Source organism: Vicugna pacos, chromosome 14 (assembly GCF_048564905.1).
Source record: "Vicugna pacos chromosome 14, VicPac4, whole genome shotgun sequence".
NCBI lineage: Eukaryota > Metazoa > Chordata > Mammalia > Artiodactyla > Camelidae > Vicugna > Vicugna pacos.
In genome coordinates, this window is record NC_133000.1 from 17326808 (window position 1) to 17350680 (window position 23873).

Here is a 23873-nt window from a genome sequence, read left to right on the forward strand (position 1 = left end):
CAAGGTTTTCCTAGTTCTGCTTAAAATTGAATTATTTTTCAAGAAGAATACAAGCATTCCAGTTTATTGAAATCATTAGTCAGGAAAATTAATTTGCCTGGTTTATTTTCTTTTTGATTTAAATGATATTACTACATGATATACAAAAACCTGACATGTGTATTTTCTGATGTTTTTGAATGATAAAATAGTTATATAAATTTAAATTACTTCCTTTCATCAAGTTTCATTAGCAATGACATTTTAGATTTGTTAGCTGCACGTAAAGATATGCCATATATGAAACAATTCTGTGTCTGCCTTTCTAAAATTGTTTGTTATATGTTCTTTTACCTTCTTCTTACCAAACACTAATTCTTAAAGCTTCAAGTTCTACTGTGTGCATATGTTGCTTTGTAACGTAATTTTCTAAGTTCTACTTCATTTTCTTGACAGCCTATCACTGAAAGCCTTTTGAATGCTGGCAGTAGCCTGTGGAATCAGGCTTTGTGAGATGACCAGCAAGATAACAGAGATTGTACCAATTTCCTAAGAGCCTGGGTAATGAATTCAAACAACTAAATATAGTACTGGAATTCATCTTTCATTCCCCAAAGCAATCCACAATTGAGATGGTTGGCACTGGAGAGATTTCCACAGAAACACACAAAGGTTGAGAACTTGGGTACATGACTTTAAATCCATATGAGGCGCAAACCCCACTGATGACTTTGAAATACTGTCTTATCCCTTAGAATGGATGGCAAAAGGCCAATTGTAAGATAAATTCTTTTGCATTTTTCTTTTTATAGTAAACATTTCAGAAAGAAATTTTCTAGACCTTCTTTTAAATCCAAAGAGTTTTGCTTAGGTAAGTATTCTGCAAAAATTTGCTATCACAAACTTTCATAAGGATTACAAAGAGGATTCACACAAGAAGACATGTCTTCACAGAACCTGTATTTTCAAAGAAATGAAAGATTATGTACAGAAACTTTAATGGCTTTTAAAGTGGGACTCATAAATTCATCAACTTGGGATTTAGAGATGTTCTTTACCAGAAACACTAGCTGAAACAACACTACTTTCCTTTACTTTTCTATAGCAGGAAGAGGAACAGACATGATATAGAACAGGAAGCTGTGTTGCTCCAAAAATATTATAGGATCGGATGATGCGAAAACCTTCACCAAACTTTGGACCATGGCACCATTCACATCTGGACATGCTGCAATGAAGGAAACATCAGAACTACTAAAGGAAAGACATTTTGCTTGATGCTAAGCAAAAGACTCAAAGTAGTACAAAATATGGCCTTTATAATCATTGCTCTTACCATCTGAGGAGCGAAGACATCCACAAGTGAAAAATTAAATGCTAAAAAATAAATGTGTGTATTAAAAAAATCTTAGTTTCTAAAACAAACAAACAAACAAATAGATCCATAGTAAGAAAACACTCTAAGGACAAATCCCAAATAGAAAACAGTAATTATCCTTGGACCTATTATCCTGTGTGATCACAGAGAATTTTAAACTTCTTCATAAAATGTTTTTCTATATTTTCCAAATTTTCTATAATAAATATGTATTTTTATAACTCAAAACAAATATATCATTTTAGAAATAAAAGGACTATTGTAACCTAGTGTAGGCCTAGTGTCCATATATATATTAAATGCTCACAAATCAGTTTTAAAAAAAGACATCAGCCCATTAGTACATTAACATTAGCACATGAACAGACTATACACAGGAGAGGAAACTTAAAAGTCCAGAGAATACTGAGAAGAAAAGCTTCTCAGTTTCACTAGTAATAAGGGAATACAAAACAAAATAGCAAAGAAATACCATTTCATAAATCATCACATGGGCAAAGTGTGAAAATCTGACTGTACAAAGTTTGGTGAGGATGAGAATCATCAGGGACCCTCATACTTTCTTGGCGAGGTATAAATTGGTGTAATGACTTTAGAGAGCAATTTGGCAATTTCTTCTTGTTGAAGATGCACATACTCAATGACTTAGAAACACTTGCATATTTGTATAAAGACATAGACTTTAAAATGGTATGGCAGACTTCTTGGTAGTAGTGAAATTGGAAACAATTCAAATGTCCACCAGCAAGAGAAAGGATGAATAGATTATGAGATATTCATTCCAAAGAAAATCATACTAGAGAAAATGGACTAGAGCAATATAAGTCAATGTGGAGAAATCAGAAGAGACAAAGCAAAAGGCTGAAAGTGTAAAACAAGTTGTAGAAGGACATACTTTGTGATATTTATGTAAAGCTTAAAACACGAAAAATAATAATACATATTTGTTGGAGGTTTTTTTCTGACACCAGCCAGTTCTCCAACTCTCTGCAGACACCAGCTGGGTGTTCCTAATATTCAGTTCAGTTCTGACACTAACTACCTGGAGTTAAGGATCAGACTCCACGGACATAAGTGCTCGGTGCCACAAGATTGCTCTCACTTAAGATGCCGTTTCAAATATTGGGTTCCCAGGTTACCCACACTTCTGTCTGACTTGGTTGCAAATTGGGGGTATCCACTCCCCACCCCCAGGTTTGATAATTTGCTGGAACAACTCACCGAACTCAGAAAAATGCTGTAGTTACTATTACAGTTTATAATAAAGGATGCAAATGGACAGTCAGGAGAAGCGAGGTCTGAAAGGATCTGGAACAGGAGCTTCTGTCCCTGTGGAGTTAGAGTGCACCACCCTGCAGGCCTGGAGTGTGTTCACCAACTTGGAAGCTCCCTGAACCCCATTATTTAGGGGGTTTTGGTACATAGGCATGAGAGGTTAAATGACTGGCCATTAATCTCCAGCACTTCTCCTCTCCTAGGAGTTGAAGAGGGGTGGAACTGAGAGTTCCAACCTTCTAATCAAAGCTTGGTCTTTCTGGCTGCTAGCCCAGATCCAGAGGCTGTGTAACTGCCTTCCCACCCAACAAAAGTCACTTTATTTGCATAAACTCATCTACTATTGAAACAACACTCCTATTACTCAGGAAATTACAAGGGTCTTAGGCGCTCTGTGCCAAGAACTGGGGGCAAAGACCAAATATTTTTTTCTTCTACCACAAGCTTGTTTATAACATACAGATGCGGTCAAAGTAAAACATGGGGGGTTAATACCAGTTAAGGAGAGTGGTTACCTCTGGGGAGGAAGCAAATGAGCCTAGAAAAAGGTCAAAGGAGGCTTTAACTGTATCCATAATGTTTTACTTCAAAAAATAAAGATTTGAAGGAAATATAACAAAATGATAAGATTTGACAAAGCTATGAGATGTTCAATTTTAACTATATTTATTTTGTATATTAATATGCTTACATATATATTTCATAATAGAAAAGCAGAGTATGCTGAATTAGTAAATGAATACTCTGTAAAGGAAATCGTCTGGTTACAGTACATGCCATAACTGAAGCAGGCTGAGCTACAAGTCCGATCTAAGCTTCAGAAGCCAATCTCAGAAACAGCAGAGCGATGGCTGCCAGGGGCTGAGGGGAGAGGGAAATGGGGATATGTAGGTCAAAGGGTACAAACTTTCAGTTATAAGATGAGTAGGTTTTGAGGATCTAGTGTACAATGTGGTGACTGTAGTTAATAATTTGGTATTATATACTTGAAATTTGCTGAAAGTAAATCTGAAAGTGTTCTCACCACACAAAACAAGAGTTAATTATGTGATGCGATGGATGTGTTCATTTTATCTTTGTAATCATTTCACAATGCATATGTATATCAAATCATATTGTACAATTTAAATATGTACATTTTTGTTAAAGAAAAATACAAAAAACTAATTGAGGCTTTTGAAACAAGCCCCCTCCGGCTGAGAATTGCAAGGAAGAAAAAATATCTTTTTCCTCTACCTATCTTAGGTTCATTGACTGGTGCGGGCCCTGGATATTAAACTTGTCAGTTTAAACTTGTCAAACAGATTAACAAGAGGAAAAACAGCTTAATTATGTACACACACACAGGACCCTCACAAGGAAATGAGACTCAAGGAGGCAGCCATATGGTTGAGGCCTATATACCATCTTAGGCTAAACAAAGGAAAAGAGAATTTGGGCTTCTGGGCTGAGAAGCCCAGTTATGAGAAGGCAAAGGGTGGAAATATATGGTAAATAAGGGTTGTCTTGTTTTGTAGATAGGAGTCTCTCAGGTGATAAGAGGTGTCTCCTGAAGTAGTTCTCTTCCTCATGTAGAGACACTTTTACAAATGGAAATTTCCTTTACAAAAGGAGAAATTTATATTCTATTTTTAGGTAGTTAAGGGGAGGTAAAGAGCTTTTCCTGCATCTGCTAGATGTCAGTTGCCTTAAACTGAAAATAATCCCCATGTCAAAGAGGCATATTTTGGGAGGCATATTCTGGTACCCTTCAGAAGAAAGGGAAAATTCAGAAGGCCCAGTATTTGCTATTATAGCCCCAGAAGAGAAAACACAAACAAATCAAAGATAGAATTTTCAAAGTAATAGTAAAAGAAAATTTCTCAGAATTGAAATGCATGCGTTTCCAGATTGAAAGGATACACGTGCCCAACATTGAATTAAAAAAAAAAAGATCTCACAAAGGCACATCATTGTGAAAACTTAAAACAACTAGAAAAAAAGATTTGAAAAGCTTACCCCCAAAACACATAGGTTATATATGGAGGATAAGGCATAAGAAAGCTGTAGACCTCAAATACAAAATAGAAAAGTAGAAGACGATGAAGCAATGTCTCCAAGATCCTGAAGAAAATTATTGAACCCACAGTTTTTATACCCAGTCAAATTATCAGTTGAGTCTGTGTGCAGAATAAAGACATATTCAAACGTGGATAGTCTTTAAATTTTGCAGGGAGACACTGGAGGGAAGGCTTCACCAAAATAAGGAGGTAAATGAAGAACAAGGTATCCAGTGTGACTACAGTAAAGGAAATTCCAAGATAATAGTGAAGGGAAGTCCTGGACTAACAGTTGTGGGCCAGATCTAGACAGCAACTTTTCCAGATTAGGGCACAAAGACACAGGGCTCCAGGATGATAGATTTAAAAAAAAAGGGGGGGGGGTACTGATTGGCTCTATGTTACATAAAATGGCTCCCATGGCCTAAAGAAGAAACCCCAGTGCATTCAGTGGTCTCCAGCAGCTGTTCCCAATCTTCCTTCTCAAACTTACCTTGTGCTACTCTTCATAGACTTTTTATTATGCCTAAAGAGCCAGAAGGAGCAATCTGAAAAACTGCAGGAGTGTTGTGTGTGGTGTGGGGGATGTATGTGCAGGGGGTGAGGTGAGGGGATGTGTGTACAGTAAGTCTATCATCTGGCCCTGTAATAAAGAATATTTTAAATGCTTTAAAACAGTATGTTTTGGTTAAAAGGGCTTAAGAATTTGCTCACCATTTTAGTAACTTTTGAATTTTCTCCGGAATCTCAGTATAATACATATGTAGATTATTCTTTAAAAAGAACAAAGAAGTAAGTTGAGTAAGGCGCTGTGGACTATTCACAGAATTCTCTTTCCAAAGAGTAGGATGAGTGAAATTATTCTCAAATAGGATTTTTCTCAGGGTCAGCTTCAAAATTCCAGGTGGAAAAGTAGTCAGTTCATTCCCGTCAACAATCAGTTTTTTAAGTGATCTGCAAATAAAGGAAACCATAGCTTACAAGGTATTCATACAATTTATAATATCCAAGTAAAAATCTGTCCCAATGTTCCTGAAAACTGGTATAAAACTTAGTAGTAATAAAATACGTGTTAAGTATTTCCTTAGAATCAAGAGAATTAACTGAAAAAAGCAACCGAACCAATATATTATGCAAATAAATGGATTTGTGTAAATAGTAGAGTTAAAGCACATATTTTGGGTCTTTGCAACATGCCATTATTATGGAAAAAAGTAAGCACAAATGTAGAAAGAACAATGAATGTTACGCTACCTAAAATATAGTACAGTTTAATGATACAAAGAAAGAATTTATTTTCCTAGACAAATTAAACATCAGCACTTTTTTTTTTCAATTCAAGTATTCTAAAGGTCTCAACTATTGGTGGAAGGCAGCAATAGGGGGAGACAGACCATCACGCTGGGGAAAGTAGCTTTCATCTTGCTTTTATAAAATAGTATAGAAAAATGTGTTTGTAAGTTTTGGGGGGAAGGAAAGATAGCCTGTAATAGACTGGGAAAGTTCAGTGAAGTTCCAAAATTAACAAGAGAGGAAAAAAGAGAACAAATAGCATCCTGAAAAAAAAATCACCGAAAAAAAACCCAAAAAAACCCCATACGAAAAGGAGAAAGTAAATAAATACTAAATACAAAGTAAAACAGAAGTCACTTAAGTATATCAGTCATAACAAATGTGAACAGGCTGAATTCTCCTATTGAAATATAAAGACTGTTACATGAGAAATTAAATAATGGAACAAATACTAGAAAAGCAGAAATAAGATGATCTTATTTTACTGAAGATGAAATAATGCTCCTAGAATATCAAAGAAAATATAGTAAAACTCAGAACTAAAATAATTTGATTACATAGCTTGATTTAAATTAATGCGAAGAAGTAAATAGCTTTTCTCTATTCTGTTCTGTCCTCTGTTTCTCTATTCTGACTGGCAATAGGCAGCTAGAAATGAAAATTAGAGGAAATACTACATCCATAGTAGTAACATAACTTTATGTTTTGGGGGGAGAAAGGGCTTAGAATTATATTAAATGATCTTAAAGATCATTATCTAAAGAGAATTGTTAATACACTAATATTGAAAAATAACCTCCCTACTAGTTATAAGAAATAAATTACTCTGAAGTCATAATTAAAATAATATGGTACTGACCTAGAAGGACAGAGATCAACTTCAGAGACTTTTAAAAAACTAGCGTGAGAAAGAATTGAGGCTAAGCATTAAAGCACTGTGTGTTACTAGCATTTTGTATATATTTATGTATTTCCTCACAATAAATAAATAAAACTGATGAGAACTACCTGGTGCACACACAGATAAATGGGTAAAATCAACCTGTCAACCTATTAGGTGGTCATCCTTTAATAATTACAGAAAATGTTATGTATTAAAAATACTGTACACCATTCAAATTACATGTTGGTTAACTTAATGCTTCACACATTATGTTTTACGGCTATTAAATAAATGAAAGGACTCAATTTTCTCCATAACAATCATTACCAAATATGCCCTTAAGGGGCATATATGTCTTGTGGGTACTTACTACTTCCAAGATACCTGAGTTTCTGGATTTCATTTGGAATAAAAGCAATGCTATTGTAGGAAATATCAAGTTTCTCAAGATTAAACAAGTAAAATAACCTAAAATGGAAAGAGAAAATGAATTGTAAAAATGATTATATGCTTATCATCGTACTGGGTGGGCATAAATAAAGAGTTTAATTCTTGAGTAAATAGGTAAAGAAACTATTTTTCTGAGATCTTGAAATTTATACATATAGGCTTTTTAAATTATAGATGATATAATTACCATGAAATTTCCTAAAAATTATTCATCTATCCCTTAAGACTGATTTGGAATATCTGGAGTGGATAAAGCCCCATCTAGAAAAAGCCACCTGAGAAATTCCTAACAGCATTTAGATAAATTTTTTCTTCGTTGCTATCATTAGGTCAGGTCTCTTTGCTCAGGAAATTAGAGTTCTGACAACAGCCTTTAAATACAAAGAATTCAGTACCCTCATTCCTCACTGCATGTGTCCTCTGTGTGAGTTTCCATTGAATAAACTCTGCAAATGAACATTTTCACATATGTCAGAGCTTGTTTTAAGTCTCCCCTGAGGTAATAAATTAATTCTCATAATAATTATTATGTAATTGTATTATTATTCCTAAAATTCCCATTATGTTTTTCATTCTTGGCTTTAATATGCTATCAGTCTTCCATGGATATACATACATAGCCTATGTTATTTACTTAAAAATATACTACTGTATTTTAGAAACACTAGTATTTTTGAGAAATAGTTCCTTAAAATTTTGATGATAATCAATAGGTCAAACTAATTTGCCTACTCTCTAAACAATGAACAATGTTGACTCTTTAATGTTGACTCAAGTTTTAGTTGCTTTAGAAATTTTTACGTTTTGTTTAAATGACAGTGTGGTTACTCTAATTATGTAATTATGATTATAGATTATCCAGTATGAACTCCTGCTTAGATGTATATATTTCATGTACATATACACACATTGTATTATTAATATATACACACACTTAGAATTGTGTGTGTGTATACACAAATAATTATAGATGTGTGTACACACAGATTAGTATACATATATAAATTGCTTTCTCTGTCCACTGAGAGTGTTTAGAAGCAATATCATCCCAATAGCAATGGGAACATCCAGCACCCAGATCTTGGTTTTTAAATACCATCCTCCAGTAAAAAGGAAACAGATTTTCCTTAGAGATAAGTCTGATTCTAGTATCAAGGCAGGGAATCAAAGCAGTACAATTTATGCTACTGTGGGAAAATATCTATAGATAAGTCAAACAAAAATAAAACCCATAATATAATATCCTTACTCCTTAGTGTTTATTCTTTCTTTTTATACATTTTATGTGTAATGTGTGATGTATATATATATGTATTTTTACACAGAAATGATACAACTTTCACATACTTTATAAAAAATGACTGAAAAGTTCTACAGTATATGAATGTAGATCTTGTTGGATTGTTGCTTACAAACAATGCTTTGTCAGTGAATTTGATGCACTTCCTTAATTACTATAAAAATCTTCTTTTGCAAAATGTTACTCAACTATTTAAGAGTCCCTTTGCTTATAACCTTTTGCCCTTAAGCTGCATTCAATTTGTTAAAAATCTAACTGGAAGAGGTATCTTGTTTTGGCATTTGGTTAAGGTTTTGGTCCAAAACTTTCATTAGTCAGTTAATTACCGTCCATATGTGGGAAAAAAAATCCATATCTTTTATACCTGAGTATCAACATTCCTATTGGAGTTTAAAAGATCTTAGATATCATACAAGTAGTTGCTTATTTTATAGATTAGGAAATTAGACTATCAACCTTACCCAAGTGGAAGAGTAGTAATCAAATTAAAGGCAATGTTGAAAGTTCTAAGGAACTTAAGTTGTTGAATGTGAGAAGGGATTTCTTTGATAGGATTATTTCTCAGAATCAGTATTTGTAAATTTCTAAGACAAAATATCTGAGGAACAGAAAAGAGAAACATGAATAGAATAGTGAAGTATGCAAATCCCTATTCGTTACATTTTATTAACCCTTTGAACTAATGCAGTCAAATCAGCATGGTAACACTACTGGCTGTATCATCTATCTCAAAAAATACCTTGGTAAGCCTTCAAAATAACTGACCAGGGTTAATATGTAAGCTATGGTAAGACAGTGCAATTACTGCATTCCATACCCCTGCCTCAAGAATGTTCCTTTTCTAAATGGGAAGATCATCCTGATCGATTGAGCACATGGTTTCATAAGAAGTAATTATGCAAAGAATGAGGGAGGCAGGAGGTATCTACAGAATCAGGAAAATAAGCGGAATTAACCTTAGCGATCAGTGGAGTGTCCAGTATCATAACAAGCATGTTTTACTCTGATATCACAGTAATTTTGTATATTCTGATTTTTCATACGAAATTTTAAAAATAGAACATACCTTTTAAATCTATGATCATTGCTTGATTAGCATATTTTACTGTCTACTGAATCTTAATAAGGTCTTATGCTAGCTCTCTTTAACATTAAATGTTTTTGTACCATTAAAGATTTTAAATTGGTGGAGAAGAGCATGCTCATTCTTGCCATCAGAAAATTTATATACTCCAAGTTTGTCTTTCCTTTTCAAGAAGATTGTTTTGCCTATTTGGAATCCCTTGCAGTTCCATAAGAACTTCAGGGTCAGCCTGCCAAATTCATTTTAAAAGGCAGGTTGTAATTTTCATAGAGACAGCAATGAATCTATCGATTAATTGTGAGTATTGCCATCTTAACAATATTAAGTCTTCAGATCTATGAACATGGGATCTCTTGCCATTTAAGTATGTCCCCTTTAATTTCTTTTAAAAATACTCTAGTTTTCACAGTATAAGTTTGGTGCTTTTGTAAAACTTACTTCTAAATGTTTTATTCTTTTCCATGTATATAGAATTCCTTTATTAATCTTATTGTCAGAATGTTTTGTGGTCATGGTGTAAAATCCTCTTTATATGTTGCTAAATTTGGTTTATTAGCATTTTGTTAAGGATTTTTGCACTGTGTATTCACAAGAGATATTGTTCTGTAGTTTGCTTTTCTTTCCATATCTTTGTCTAGTTTTGGTATTAGGGTATCACTGGTTTAATAGTTTGAATGAGAATGTTTTCTCTTCTCTCCTATTTTTTGTAAGACTTTGTAAAGGATTGATGTTAATTCTTTTTAAGATGTTTGGTAGAATTCACTAATGGAGCTATCTAATCCTGGACTTTACTTTGTGGAAAGTTTTCAAATTACTATTAAAACACTTTCTTTATTATAGAACCATTCAGATTTTCTATTTCTTTCCTGAGTCTATTCTTGAGTCTTCCTAGGTATATATCTGTTTCATCTAAGCTATCTGGTTGGTTGGTATTGATAGTATTATCTTAAAATATTTTTTGTATTTCTATAAGGTTGGTAGTGATGTCCCATCCTTCACTCCTAATTTTAGTAACTTGAGTCTTCCTTTTTACTTGGTTATATATAAAGTTAGTCAATTTTGTTGATCTTTTCAAACTAACAGCTTTACATTTTGATTTTTCTCTATTGTTTTTCTATTCCCTATTTCATTCATTTTTATTATCCTCTTCCTTATTCTTTCTTTGGATTTAGTTTGCTCTTTTTTTTTCCTAGTGACTTAAGATGGACAGTTAGGTTTTTATTTCTTCCTGTTTAATATAGGAATTTAAAGCTATAAATTTCTCTCTGAGCACTAATGTAGATGCATCTCATAAATTTTGGTATGTTGTATTTTCATTTTTATTTCAAAATATTTTCTAATTTCCCTTTTGATTTCTTCACTGACTTTGTTATTTAAGAAAATGTTGCTTAATTTCCATATATTTACAAATTTTTTCAGTTATCAATTTCTAATTACATTTCATTGTAGCCCAAAAATATACTTTCTGTGATTTTCAAGTCTTTTAAATTTATTAAGATTATTTTTGTAGACTAACATATGGTCTATCCTGGAAAATGTTCAATGTGAATTTGGGAATGGTGTATTCTGCTAACTATTGGTTGCAGTGTCCCATAAATGTCTGTTAGTTCTTACTGGCTTGTAGTGTTGTTCAAGTCTTCTGTTTCGCTCTTGATCTTCTGCCTAGTTGGTCTGTGCATTATTGAAAGTTGGTACTGAAGTATCCAACTATTATTGTTAAATTTTCTATTCCTCCCTTCAGTTCTTTCAGTTTTTGCTTCATGTATTCTGGGTTCTATTGTTAAGCACATAAATGTTTATAATTGTTACAGATTCCCGATAGATTGACAAAATGTCCTTCTTTATCTCTAGTAACATTTTTTAATTTAAAATTTGTTTTTGTCTAATACTAGTTTTAAAATTTTACCTGATACTATTGTAGTCACTCCAGGTTTCTTATGGTTGCTATTTGCATGATATATCCTTTCCTATTCTTTACTTTTAACTTCTTTGTATCTCTTAATCTTAAGTATGTCTCCTTTACACAGCATATCAGAGCTTGTTTTTTAACCCAATCCGACAAACTGTATTTTTTTATGTATTCATATGTAATGTTATTATTAACATGGCTGGATTTACATTGCCATTTTACTTGTAGTCTCTAAATGTCATGCCATTTTTGATCCTCCTTTACTGCCTTCTTTTGCACCAGCTGGATATTTTCTAGTTTAATGTTTTAATTACTTTAGTGGGGTTTTTTCACTATATTCTCTTGAGTTATTTTCTTAGCGATTGCTTTAAAGGGTTTAAAATACACCTTAACTTATCAGAATCTGCTCAAGATTTACACTAACTTAATTCCAGACATATGGAAATGTTGTTCCTAAATAGGTCTATTCCTTCTTCTTTTTTTGTACTATAATTGTTACACACAGTACATGCATATGTTACAGAGCTAACAATACATTATTATAATTAATTATTATTGTACATGATTTCACGTCTTTTAAAGAATCTGAGAGAAGAACCTCTTCAGATAGAAGAACAAACTACATAAATATATACTTTGTTATGTTTACATTTCTGCTTCTACGTTTTCCTGTCCTAAATTTTTTCAGTAGACTCTGTCCTCTGCCAAAGTCTACCATCTAGTGAAAATAAAAACACAATATTATGAGAAACTATGGAAAATATATGTTTTCAATACTTTATATTTGAAATAGAAAGCAAGTCAACTTGCTAGAAGTCAGTTCTTTAAAAGTCAATATTCTGGAAGTCAGTTCACAAAACAACCAGATACCCTGTGACCAATGAAACAGTGACTAAAGAAACTGAAAACATAATCTGTCCTAATGACTCATAATGACTTGTTTATGTAAATGACATTGAATTTTCTCATCCCATATCTGATTATCCTTCATATGTTTTATTAAGCAGAATATCCTATTTCAGCCTATGATAATGAAAACTTGTTATGACGTCATATTACCTGGTCACTAAACATTGCCTTTAAAGCTTCTGATTAACACTTGGATATAGTACATTTTAGGTTTTATTCAGAATTATAAAAATAACTAAATAACCTTATATACATTGTACAATTAGGAGAACATATTTGAGAGCCTGACCATAATACAGTCTTTGAAGATTGTATCGTGGGACGTCTAAGAAAAATGTACTGTACTTTTGGTACTTCTGCATTTTGGGATGCAATACAAAATATATTTACTTTCTAGTAATTCCAGGGTATTGTGTCTATTTAAAAATTATGATTATTATTAATAATAAGAAATTATTATAATATATAATAGTAAAAATGGACTCACTTCTGTGGGAAAGTAAAAGATGTTATTATATGATAAATTAAGATATACCAACTGGGAAGCCAAAGGTGTTAAATCTGGACAATACAGTAGAAAAAAGCCCTAAAAGAAAATGACAAGCGATTAGAAATTATTAACAATGCACAAAATATTTCATACAAGATTGAAAAAAAAGGAGCACATAATCTGAATGACAATGTTTGATATTACTCTAACAAGCCTTCAATAATCTTCTATTCATTTATTTTAGTCTTTCATGATAATTTCTTAAATATGTAAAGAAACAAAATAGAAAAACTACAAAATATTTATATATGTAAGAAATATAGTATTATATGTGTGACAGGCATTATTTCAATTAGTAACAGGCAAACATTTATTGAGTGTCCACTACATGCTGAAATAAGTAATTGAAAATATATTATATTTAATTCTCTTTATGCTGTTTTTTTTTTCATGTCTCTACTTCTACTTCTCTGTTATCTTTCTAGTAATCTCACATCTGTCCAAAATTCCTTGCTTAAATCTGCCAATTTCTGATTGAGGAAAGCGTATGTGTTGTTATGGACTAAATGTTTGTTCTTCCAAAATTCATGTGTTGAAGCCCTAATCCCCAGTGTGATGGCACTTAGAAGTGAGGTCTTTGGGAGGTAATAGAGTTAGATGATGTCTTAAGGATGGAGCCCTCATGATGGAATTAGTGCCCTTATAAAAAGAGGAGTGGACCAGAGATCTCTTTCTCTCTGCATGTGAAGATACAGCAAAAAGGCAGCTGTGAAAAAGAGCTCTCAGAAGGAACCAAACTGATGCATTAGTCTCAAACTTCCCAGCCACCAGAACTGTGAGAAATAAATGTTTGTTGTTTAAGCCACTCTGTGGTATTTTGTCCTAGCAGCCAAATTTGACTAAGACATATCTGGTACCCCCAGTATCTTTAATGCTCCAGGAAGGTTGGCACATTTGTTTCTTAAGGCTCATGGAATCAGTTGTGTTCAACTGAATAAACCAAGGCACTTTAATGCTGGGGGATCAAACCACCACTTGTCATGAAGGGAGGCATTGCTACCAGTGCATTAGGTTATGGCATGTGCTGGATACGAATGAGAAGGTTCATGGCTGATGAATCTTACACTGGACAGTGCTGGTTTCAAGACTGACCTCTTGTAAAAGTATTAATATTTGTAAATGTCTATATGTTGGTGGTAGACAAGCATAGCTATTCTTTCTTCCTGTCATTAAACATTTTTCTCTTCTCTGCATAACTAGTGGTAAATTATGTGGCAGGAAAGTGTCTGTCACAGTTGCTAATCAGTCCACTTAGAGTGTTCAGATAACTAGATAACTAGTGCTTTTATGTTTTCTTCTGCCTTCCGCCATCTGTTTCATGAATTATCTTCTCACTTCATTCACATCCTGCTAATAAGCAGCTGTCTGCTCCTAAGTCATCCAAACAGAGAAACCTCCCCTGAACAACCTGTCATAAAGAGTAACCTCTCAAACCAGTGCCCCATCAATAGCCCTCTGTCCCCTCCACTTGCTTTATTTATCTTCATAGCCCTATCACCACAGAACAGACTGTGTAGAAATATCTGTGTGTATGTGTGTATGAGATCACATCCCACTAAAGTATAAGCTCCATGAAATAGGTATTTTTTCTGTTTTGTGCTCTGGTACATAAAGAGATACATAGTTTACCACTGGTACACAGTAGGTTATTAATGAATATTGGCTGAGTGACTGTCTGGGACCTTCACATTGTCATGGAATCCCAGGGACCTTCCCTGTGGATACACCATGAGGCTTCCCAGCATGGGTACCCTGGGTCTCTCTTTCACCATCCCATAATAAAATCTGTTTGCTGCGGTTGTTGTGAAAGGGATGTGAAGAACTAAACAACACTAAGAGTGCAGAGGCTTTCTCAGTCCCTTGAATTGCTCTAGCAACCTTTAAGCATTTATGCACTGAGTCTGTATTATATTACTCAGTGTGTTTGTTTTGTGTAAATTCTTATTCATATAAAATCTGTTTATTTAAAAAGCCTACAAGATAAAGAGTGATGACTTTTAATTCTTTTACATCACACCCACAGTGCTCAGGAATCTACTCTAGAGTCAGATAGTTTTTTAAATAATATTGATGGCTGTGGAAATAAGTTTTTCTCTTGATTAGCTCCAGTCAACTCTTTAAAAGCTATATTCTTCCTCCATTTAAAGCAGAGATCAGTGAACTATAATCTGCCACCTGTTTCTCTAAATAAAGTTTTATTGGGACACAGCCATGCCCATTAGTTTACGTATTGTCTGTGGCTGCCTTTGCCCTACACAACAGAGTTGAGTAGTTGTGACAGAGACCATGTAGCCCTCAAAGCCTAAAATTTTACTATCTAGCCCTTTACAGAAAACCTTGCCAACATTTGATTTAAAGTAATTCACTTCAAAACCAAATAATCTGATTTTCTCACTTCTCCTAATTATCAACAGCCTTGTTTCAAACCAACCCTCCCACTAAAACCAAAAGAGGAAACAAACACAACAAAGGCTTGGGGAATTACCCAGGTAGCTAGGACTTAACAAGCCAAAATTCCAGAAAGATGGGACTCTCAGGGTGACAAACACAACACTCAACACTATTTTTCTCCTGACGTCACTTGCCTAATTCACAGCTGTGGCAGAGAGGCTGTGTAGGACCACAGCCAGTCTCATAGTGTTAGGGAGACAAAAACTGGGATTCAGGGCTTACCAAAGAGGAGGGGCTTCAGACTTGGTATGAGATGCAGCCTTAGGAGAAAAGGTTAAAAGAAAAGCTCTACAAAAATTGAAGCCCAGCACTAAACCTGCTTATTCTGATTGGATTAAGTCCCCTTTGCCTGCCAGAAGCAACAATAAGATTTTCTGGAAGATGATAACATCATCTAGGGTCTCAAATTATATCTACAAACACCTATCATACAATCAAAAATAAAAGGACATGCAAAAAGATAATAATTGGACAAAAATCAAGAGAAATGATGGACTATGGAAATAGGCCCGTGGAGAATCCAGATTTTGGATACATCAGATGTGTTTTAAAAAAAAGTTAACTGTGATTAATAGGCTCAATAAATTGAATTATAAGATAAAGAATTTAAAGTAAAAGTTTAAGGAATAAAAATATTTAAATAAAAAATTAGATTATAAAATAGCCTAAATTAAGGGTTTGATAAAGGGTTTAACAGCAGATTTCACAAAACTGAAAAGAGAATGATTAAACTAGAATATAGGTGAGAAGAAAATACTCAGAATAAAGCAGAGAGAGTAAAAGGGATAGAAAATACGGGAAAGAGAGTAAGAGATATATGGGACAGCATGAAAAGTTCTAAGATACATGTAGATGGATTCTGATAAGAAGAGAACATGCAGGAAGGGGGAGGGCAATGTCTGAAGAGATACTGACAAACATCTTGCCAGAACTAATGAGATATAAAGCCATAGATTCGAGAAGTGCTATAAACCTTAGGAAGATAAGTAATTTAAAAACTACTCCTAAGGCACATCATAGTAAGACTGCTTAAATTCAGAGGAAAAGAGGAAATCTTAAAATAAGCCAAAACTAAGGACATCTATGTGGGCAGGGCAGGATCAGCTCAACATAATCATTCATAGCCTGAGTGGGCAAGGAAGACATCCACACAAGAGAACACTCCAGTGTAGGGTGACAGAAACCAAATAACATGAGGAGAATGTCAATCTAGTACAGGGTCTCAGATCCCAAGTAAGGGGAGGAGCCGAGTACACATGTGTGAGGGGATGACAGCAAAAAAAAAAAAAAAAAAAAAAGTTGGTTATATATGGTTATTGGTTGAATAAGTAAACATATTAAGGTTAATAGAGACCAAATTTCCGACTGTTGGAGAAGGTAGTTACAAATTTAACAAGGGAGAAAATTGGAATAATCCTTGTAGCATTAAATTAGAATTGGATATATTGATGTGAATTCACAGGTTTCAGTGTGTGTGTGTGTGTGTGAGAGTGTGTGCGCGCTGGTGCACTGAAAGTGCTTTCAGTGCTTACCCACTGAAAGAGTCGATAATACCCTAATATCAGCAAGCACACCTAGCCCAGATCTTGGCTTACCCACTAAAAATAACAGGGATCCTTGGAGAAACAGCAGGTTTCAGGGCGGGGGCAGAGAGAGAGGAGGATAAGTCTGAAAGAATGATGGGGTATGTCAAACGGACACAGAAACCAACTTGAATGGACTTTTACTAATAAAATCTAGGGCAGCTTGAGAATAAAAATAAATAATGCTATAAAAGATTATGCTCAAGTATCAAATAAAATAGTGATGTAAATAAATAAATAGATTAAATTTGATGAGAAATAAGATTATTTGTATAGTTTCAAAGTACCACAATACACTTATTAAATACAAAGGGGAAAAGAATAATAGTGGAGAAGCCCTGAAGATACCACCTTAAACAAGTAATCAGAATGATCACGATTAGTAATGTGATAAACTGAAATCACGCACTTGGTAAGATCAAGTGAGAAAAATCTTTTTGAAATATTAATACCAAAAGGTGAATGACCTATATCTAATCATGAGAAAATATAAGATAAACCCACACAAATGGACATTTTACAAAATAACTGGCCTGTAATCTTCAAAAGTTTCAAAGTCATGAAAATCAAAGAAAGCTGGAAACACACCAAATTGAAAGAAACTAAAACAACTGTGTACAACACGTGACCCTGGATCGCATCCTTTTGTTACAATGAACATTACTGGGTAAATCAGCAAAATGTGAATGGGGTCTGTTGATTGGATGGAGTTATGAATCAAAATTAATTTCCTGATTTTGAGGGCTGCTCTGTGGTTTTGCAGGAGTGTCCTTGCTTGTGGGGAGAATGCACTGAAGTATTCAGAGGTAGAGGAAGAGCATCTGCCGGTTTTCTTTGTACTTTTCTTGCAACTCTTCTGTAAATTTAAATCATTTCAAAATTAAAATATTTTATAAAGATGACACTTAAAAGCTTGGGGGATAGAGTTAAAATCATGATCATAGGAAAATGTATAGCCTTAAATACATAAACAAGAAAAAGGCTGAAAATCAGTGATGTCCACGTGCATGTAAAAACGTTAGAAAAAGAACAGCTATGAACGCCTCCAAAAGTAGAAAGGTAACAATAACAAAATGAATAAAATAAAAACATAGAATGGAAAGAATTGGCAAATCAAAAAATTGGTTCTTTGTAAAGACAAGTAAGGGAATGTTGTCAGTGTTTTTAATTTTAGTCGTTCCAATGAGTGTGCTGTGGTTTTGTCATCCGTGATGAACAATGATGTTGAGAATGTTTTCATGTTCTTACTGGCCGTTAGTAGACCATCCTTTGTGAAGGACTATTGAAGCCTTCTCCCTTGTTTGTTTATTTGTTTGTTAATTTATGTGAAAGGCAGAATTCTAGATGTCTTCTATGACTTTGTCCCCTGGTGACACTCCTGTGTCAATTTTTAAAATACTGTTTCCAGCAACCATGCTAAAATTACTTGTTAGTGTGATTTGGGGGGGGGATTTTTTAAGCTTTTCTACCTATATAGTCATGTTTTCTGCTCATGAATATGATTTTACTTCTTTTTAATCTTTATGCCTTTTTCTTCCTTTCCTTATTTAAGTGGCTGGAACCCTCATTACAATGTAGAATAAAAGTGAATGACAAATTTTTCTTACCTTGTTCTCAATCTTAGGGAGAAAGTATTCAATCTTTATTGATTATATATGATGTTGGTTTCAGATTTTCCTAGACTTCTTTATTTGATTATGAAAGGTTTCTTTTAACCCTAGTTTACTTAGACATTTGTTTGTTTTTAAAATCTTAAATGGGTATTAAATTTTTTAAGTTTTATATCTATTGAGATGATATTGTTGAGGATAAACATTGATTTTTAAATATTAAAACAACTTTGAACTTCTTGGGAAAGCTTCATTTGGTCATGATACATTGTTCTTTATTTTTAATTTTTGATATTGCTGGATTTGATTTCCTAATATTTCATTGAGGTTTTTTACACTTATATTTATGAACAATAATGGTCTATTATTTTCCTTTCCTGTAATATCCTTGTCTGGCTTTAGTATGAGAGTTATACAGGCATCATAAAATGAGTTAGCAGGTGTTGTTCCTTCTCTACTTTCTGAAGCAGTTAGTGTAAACTGGTATTATTTCTTCCTTCAGTGTTTGATAGAATCACCAGTGAATTCCTATGTGCCAGGAGCTTTCTTTGTGTGAAGAAATTAAATTCTCACAATTTAATTAAAATATCAAATTAGGTTTTTCACAGGTGCAAGACTATTCTGATGTTCTAGTTCTTGTGCCTGTTTCAGCAAGTTGTGTATTTCAAAAAAAATTTTTTCCATTTCACCGAAGTCACTGCATTTATTGGGAAAATACTGTTCTTATTATTTCATTGTTTGCTGTTTTAATGTCGATAGGAAATGTGGTGATTTCCTCTTTTTAAATTTTGAATTTGGCATTCAGAGTTTCTTTTTTTCTTAGTCAATTATCCAATGAATTTAGTAATTTTATTAATTAATTAAGGGATATTGATCTGTAGTTTTCTTGTGATGTCTTCATCTTCTTTGGGTATCTGGGTTACACTGAAAGCACAAAACGTATTATAAGTTGTGCTATTTTAATTTATAAGCAAATATATTTGGTCATCTGAATGACCAATGTATATTTCTCTTATATATTTGGATTTCATCCATAGTTCTTGGCTACCAGCTCCCAAAACCCTTGGAATTTCCTGAACAATAAAAGCAGTGGGAGCATGTTTTATTGTAATACTTGGGCTCCTGTCTTCAGTTCCAGAAGTGAAATAGGTGTCTTGTTGTTCATAATAAGCCCCTCTCCACCACAGCTGGGTTTATGCTAAAGAAGTGACTTTTGACAAGCTCCTAAGAATGGGCGCTGGGTGACAGAAGAACCTAGCTGTGTGATTAGAAGCCTGGAACTTTCGATTCTTCCACCTCTAAAGAAGGGAAGGGGTTGAAGACTGAGTTCAATCACCAATGACCAATGATTTAATCAGGTATACCTATTAATGAAGCCTCCATAAAAACCAGAAGGACAGGGTTTGGAGAGCTTGAAGGTTGGTGAACATGTGGGAATTTGGGGAGAGTAGCACCTGGAGAGGGCGTGGAATATCCACACCTTCTCATACTGTGCCCTAGGTATTTCTTCATCTATCTGGCTTTTGGTTCATATCCTTTAATATCCTTTGTAATAAACTAGTAGTCAAGTAAGTAAGTAGGTTTCCTGAGTTCTGTGAGTCACTCTAATAAATTAATCAAACCCAAGGAAGGGGTCATGGGAATTTCTGTATTATAGCCAGTTGGTCAGAAGTATAGGTAACAACCTGGACTCGCGATTGGCATCCTGAATTGGAGTGGATGGTTGGAACCTCCAATCTGTAGCTGATTGGTCAGAATCACTGGTAACAACCTGGGCTTGTGATTGGCATCTGGAGTGGAGGGCAGTCTTATAGGAGTGAGCACTTTACCTGTGGAATCTAATGTTATCTCTGGGTAGACATTGTCAGAATTGAGTTGAATTGTAGGACACCCAGTTGGTGTCCAAGAATTGTTTGGTAGTGTGGGATTCCCACCCTGCCAACAGTGGAGTTGGGTTTGGGATACTATTAGAGATGTTCCTTCCTCTTTTATTTTCTGGAAGATTTTGAGTATAGGTGTTCATTTTTCTTTAAACGTTTAGTGAAATTTACCCATGAAGCCCTCTGGTCCTGGACTTTTCTTTGTTGGGAGGTTTTCATTATTTACTTTTTACAAGTCTGCTCAAATTTCTATTTGTTGTTGAGTCAGTTTTGGTAATTTATGTTTTTTCTAGAAAACATTTCATTTCATCTAGGATATTTAATTTGCAGGCATACAATTGTTCATAGTATTCTCTTATAATCCCCTTTAATTCTGTGAAGCCAAAAGTAATGTTTCCATTTTCATTTCTGATTTTATTGTACCTTCTCTCTTTTTTCTTAGTCTAGACAAAGGTCAATTGTGTTGACCTTTTCAAAGAATTAACTTGTTTTCATTGATCCTCCCTATTGCTTTTCTATCCTCTATTTCATGTATCTCTGTTCTAATCTTTATTATTTCCTTCTTTCTGCTGATTTTGGGTGTAGTTTGTTCTTTTATTCAAGTTCCTTAAGTTGTAAAGTTACATTATTGATTTGAGATCTTTCTTCTTCACATGTCCCTTCCCCACACATTCCCTCAGCATCTCTCAACATCATCTCACCCACCAGTATACTTATTATCATCCATGGACTAACATCAGCACATCATTATCAACCTAAATCCATAATTTATATTGAGTTCAGACTTTGTGTTGTATATTCTGTGGGTTTTGACAAGTGTATAATGAAATGTATCCATTATGACAGTATCGTGCAGAATAATTTCACTGCCTTAAAGATCCCCTGTGCTCCCCCTATTCATCCTTCCCTCCTTTCCCCCCAAATCTGTTGAAACCACTGATATATTTACTGTCACCATAATTTTGCCTTTTCCAGAATGGTTTTTTGTTGTTGTTGTTGTTATTCGTTGTTTACTCCACTACTGCCTCCTTGGTGTTTAATTAATTTTCTGTAATGTCATATTGATTCCTTTCTCACTCCCTTTTGTGTATATTTTTAAGACAGTTTCTTAGGAGTGGTTACCATGAAGATTCCAATTGGCATCCTAAATTTAAAACCATCTAGTTTGGGTTGATACCAGGTTAACTTCATTAGCACACACAACTTTTGTTACAATACAACTCCATCTCCCCAGCCATTACCTCTTGATGTCACTCCTGCAATCCTGTGGAAACTAACCCAAGTTAGGAAACTGAAGGCAAAAATAACTGATAATACAACAGGAAGCTGCCATTAAAAAGATGTAGCGTACCTTAAGGTTAAGCGCATTTCTCCCATATATCTGACAGTTTACTGTGGCCAGGTTGGTCATGGCTGTTATCGTTTCATATCGTGTTGCCACAACAGTCTTAAAGCCTTCACCTTGTATAGTATGTGTCACTGATGTTTCTATTTTTTTTGACTTGACACCTAAATAAACAAAACAGGAGACTTCAATGTGTCATCACTTAGAGTGAAAGTTAAAAGTTATTTATGTTAACACTGAGTCTTCATAAATAAGTTACCTGAACACATCCTTTGAGAGAGAGTCCCCGTAAACTTCACCCACCCAATCTCAGTTGGTTCTTTGCCAACCTTTTTTTTTTTTTTTAATATTATCTAGCACAGTTGTCTTTCAGAAAGAAAACAATAAGCTGGTAGATTTCTACCTGGATAACTTGGGTTCCACCAATCTCCGTCTTTTTGTACTATATGTAAAAATATCTTTTTAAATTTTATTGTGAATTACAGAAACAACTTCTTGCTTTGCAGAACTAATAAAGGACATCCTGTAAGCATTAACTCAGATATAGATCACCTCCCAAGGAGCAACTTTGCTTTCTTCCTTAATATCACCTTGATGCATGATTTAAATACCTTATGTAATTCAGTTCCTCCCTCAGTTTAAAGATCTCACACAAGAAAGGAAAAAAATCCAAACGACTCAAGAGTAGCCAAACAGAGACCACCTACGTTTACTTTATTATGACCCTTTTCAGTTTTACCTTTCATCAAAAATGGCCTGGTCCAAAAAAAAAAAAGGTCTATTCAAGTATACACCCAGGTGTGGCAGGAAAATATTTTGAATTATATTTTACATCCCCAGCCATTCTTGCTGCATGACTTGCCACAAGATCTTTTATAATGTCAATAATTTTGAAAGATCTCCATAATACTGTCTCTAATAACGTGTTAAATTTCCTTCAAGTAGGCAGTAAGTATCACTTTGATTTAACAAGGGTTGGTTTGGAGCTTTGTTAGGGGTAATCTCTTTTAGTTTTCTCCCTTCTCCTAGAACATCATCCTTATTCTCAAGGCATGGGTCCTCCGGGTCTTCAGCTGAAGGTCCAGTGTCTGTATCAAGACCTTTCACTTTGGCAAAACTTGAAGTCCAGTAACTGTCTCCTGTGCGACTGTCAAAATCGATGCTCGGTTCCTTAGCATCTCAGCAGATGTTTCCTGCCGTGTTTCTTAGAGTACTGTCCTACACATGCACAGCTTAGGAATCAGCCAGCACCCGTCGGGGAGTCTTTATGTGGATATATGAATTCAGTTCTCTCCTCTCGGAGATACTACCCCTCAAATCCTAGCAGTATTATCAGCACTGAAGTCTGACCGCTGCCTCCTTAACCCAGTCATACTGTTGCTTTCCATCTGTGCTCTATTCTCCAGCGCCACAAGTGCCCTCAGGCAAAAGCCAAGATCAATGTACAGCTAATTCAGCTTCTTTCAAGGATTGCAGCCACTCGAGTCATGCTTGCAGTGGTTACTCTCCAGTACCTTCAATGGCTATTTTCTGTATTTGGCGCAGCTTTAATACTTGATTTCAGTGGGAGGGTTTGTCTAATACAAGATACTCAGTCTTGGACAGAATCAAAAGTCAGCGGGGGTGAGGAGGGTGTGGCTCGGTAGTAGAGTGGGTGCTTAGCATGCAGGAGGTCCCAGGTTCAACCCCTAGTACCTCTATTTAAAAAAAAAAAGTCAGTAGTTTATTTAAAAATCTGTATCTGATCATTCTAATACCTGGAACTCCTGTGGGTATGTTTCTATTGCTTACCATTTCTGCTAGTTTTCATTTATTTTGTTTCTTTGTGTGTCTGATAACGGTGAATTGTTTACTACACACTGTATTTGTGAAATTGTTTATAGAAATAATGTGAGGTCTAGGATGATGTAATCTTTCTTTAAAGCTGATTTTTCATTTGTTTCTGCTAGGTCACA

The 23873-nt window shown here is 34.4% G+C and overlaps 1 protein-coding gene across 1 annotated transcript in view; it reads right to left on the minus strand.

Moving 5' to 3' along the window:
- Nucleotides 1-922: 922 nt before the first annotated feature.
- Nucleotides 923-23873, minus strand: part of LRRC63 (leucine rich repeat containing 63) — a 33524-nt gene continuing 10573 nt past the window's right edge. The window contains exons 5-10 of the mRNA XM_006209458.3: nt 21925-22082; nt 12987-13085; nt 9059-9195; nt 7232-7315; nt 5386-5625; nt 923-1207 (exon numbers count right to left, since the gene is read on the minus strand). Coding sequence (XP_006209520.2) covers nt 1021-1207; nt 5386-5625; nt 7232-7315; nt 9059-9195; nt 12987-13085; nt 21925-22082 — 905 coding nt within the window. The 3' untranslated portion in view covers nt 923-1020. The remainder of the gene's footprint in view (nt 1208-5385; nt 5626-7231; nt 7316-9058; nt 9196-12986; nt 13086-21924; nt 22083-23873) is intronic.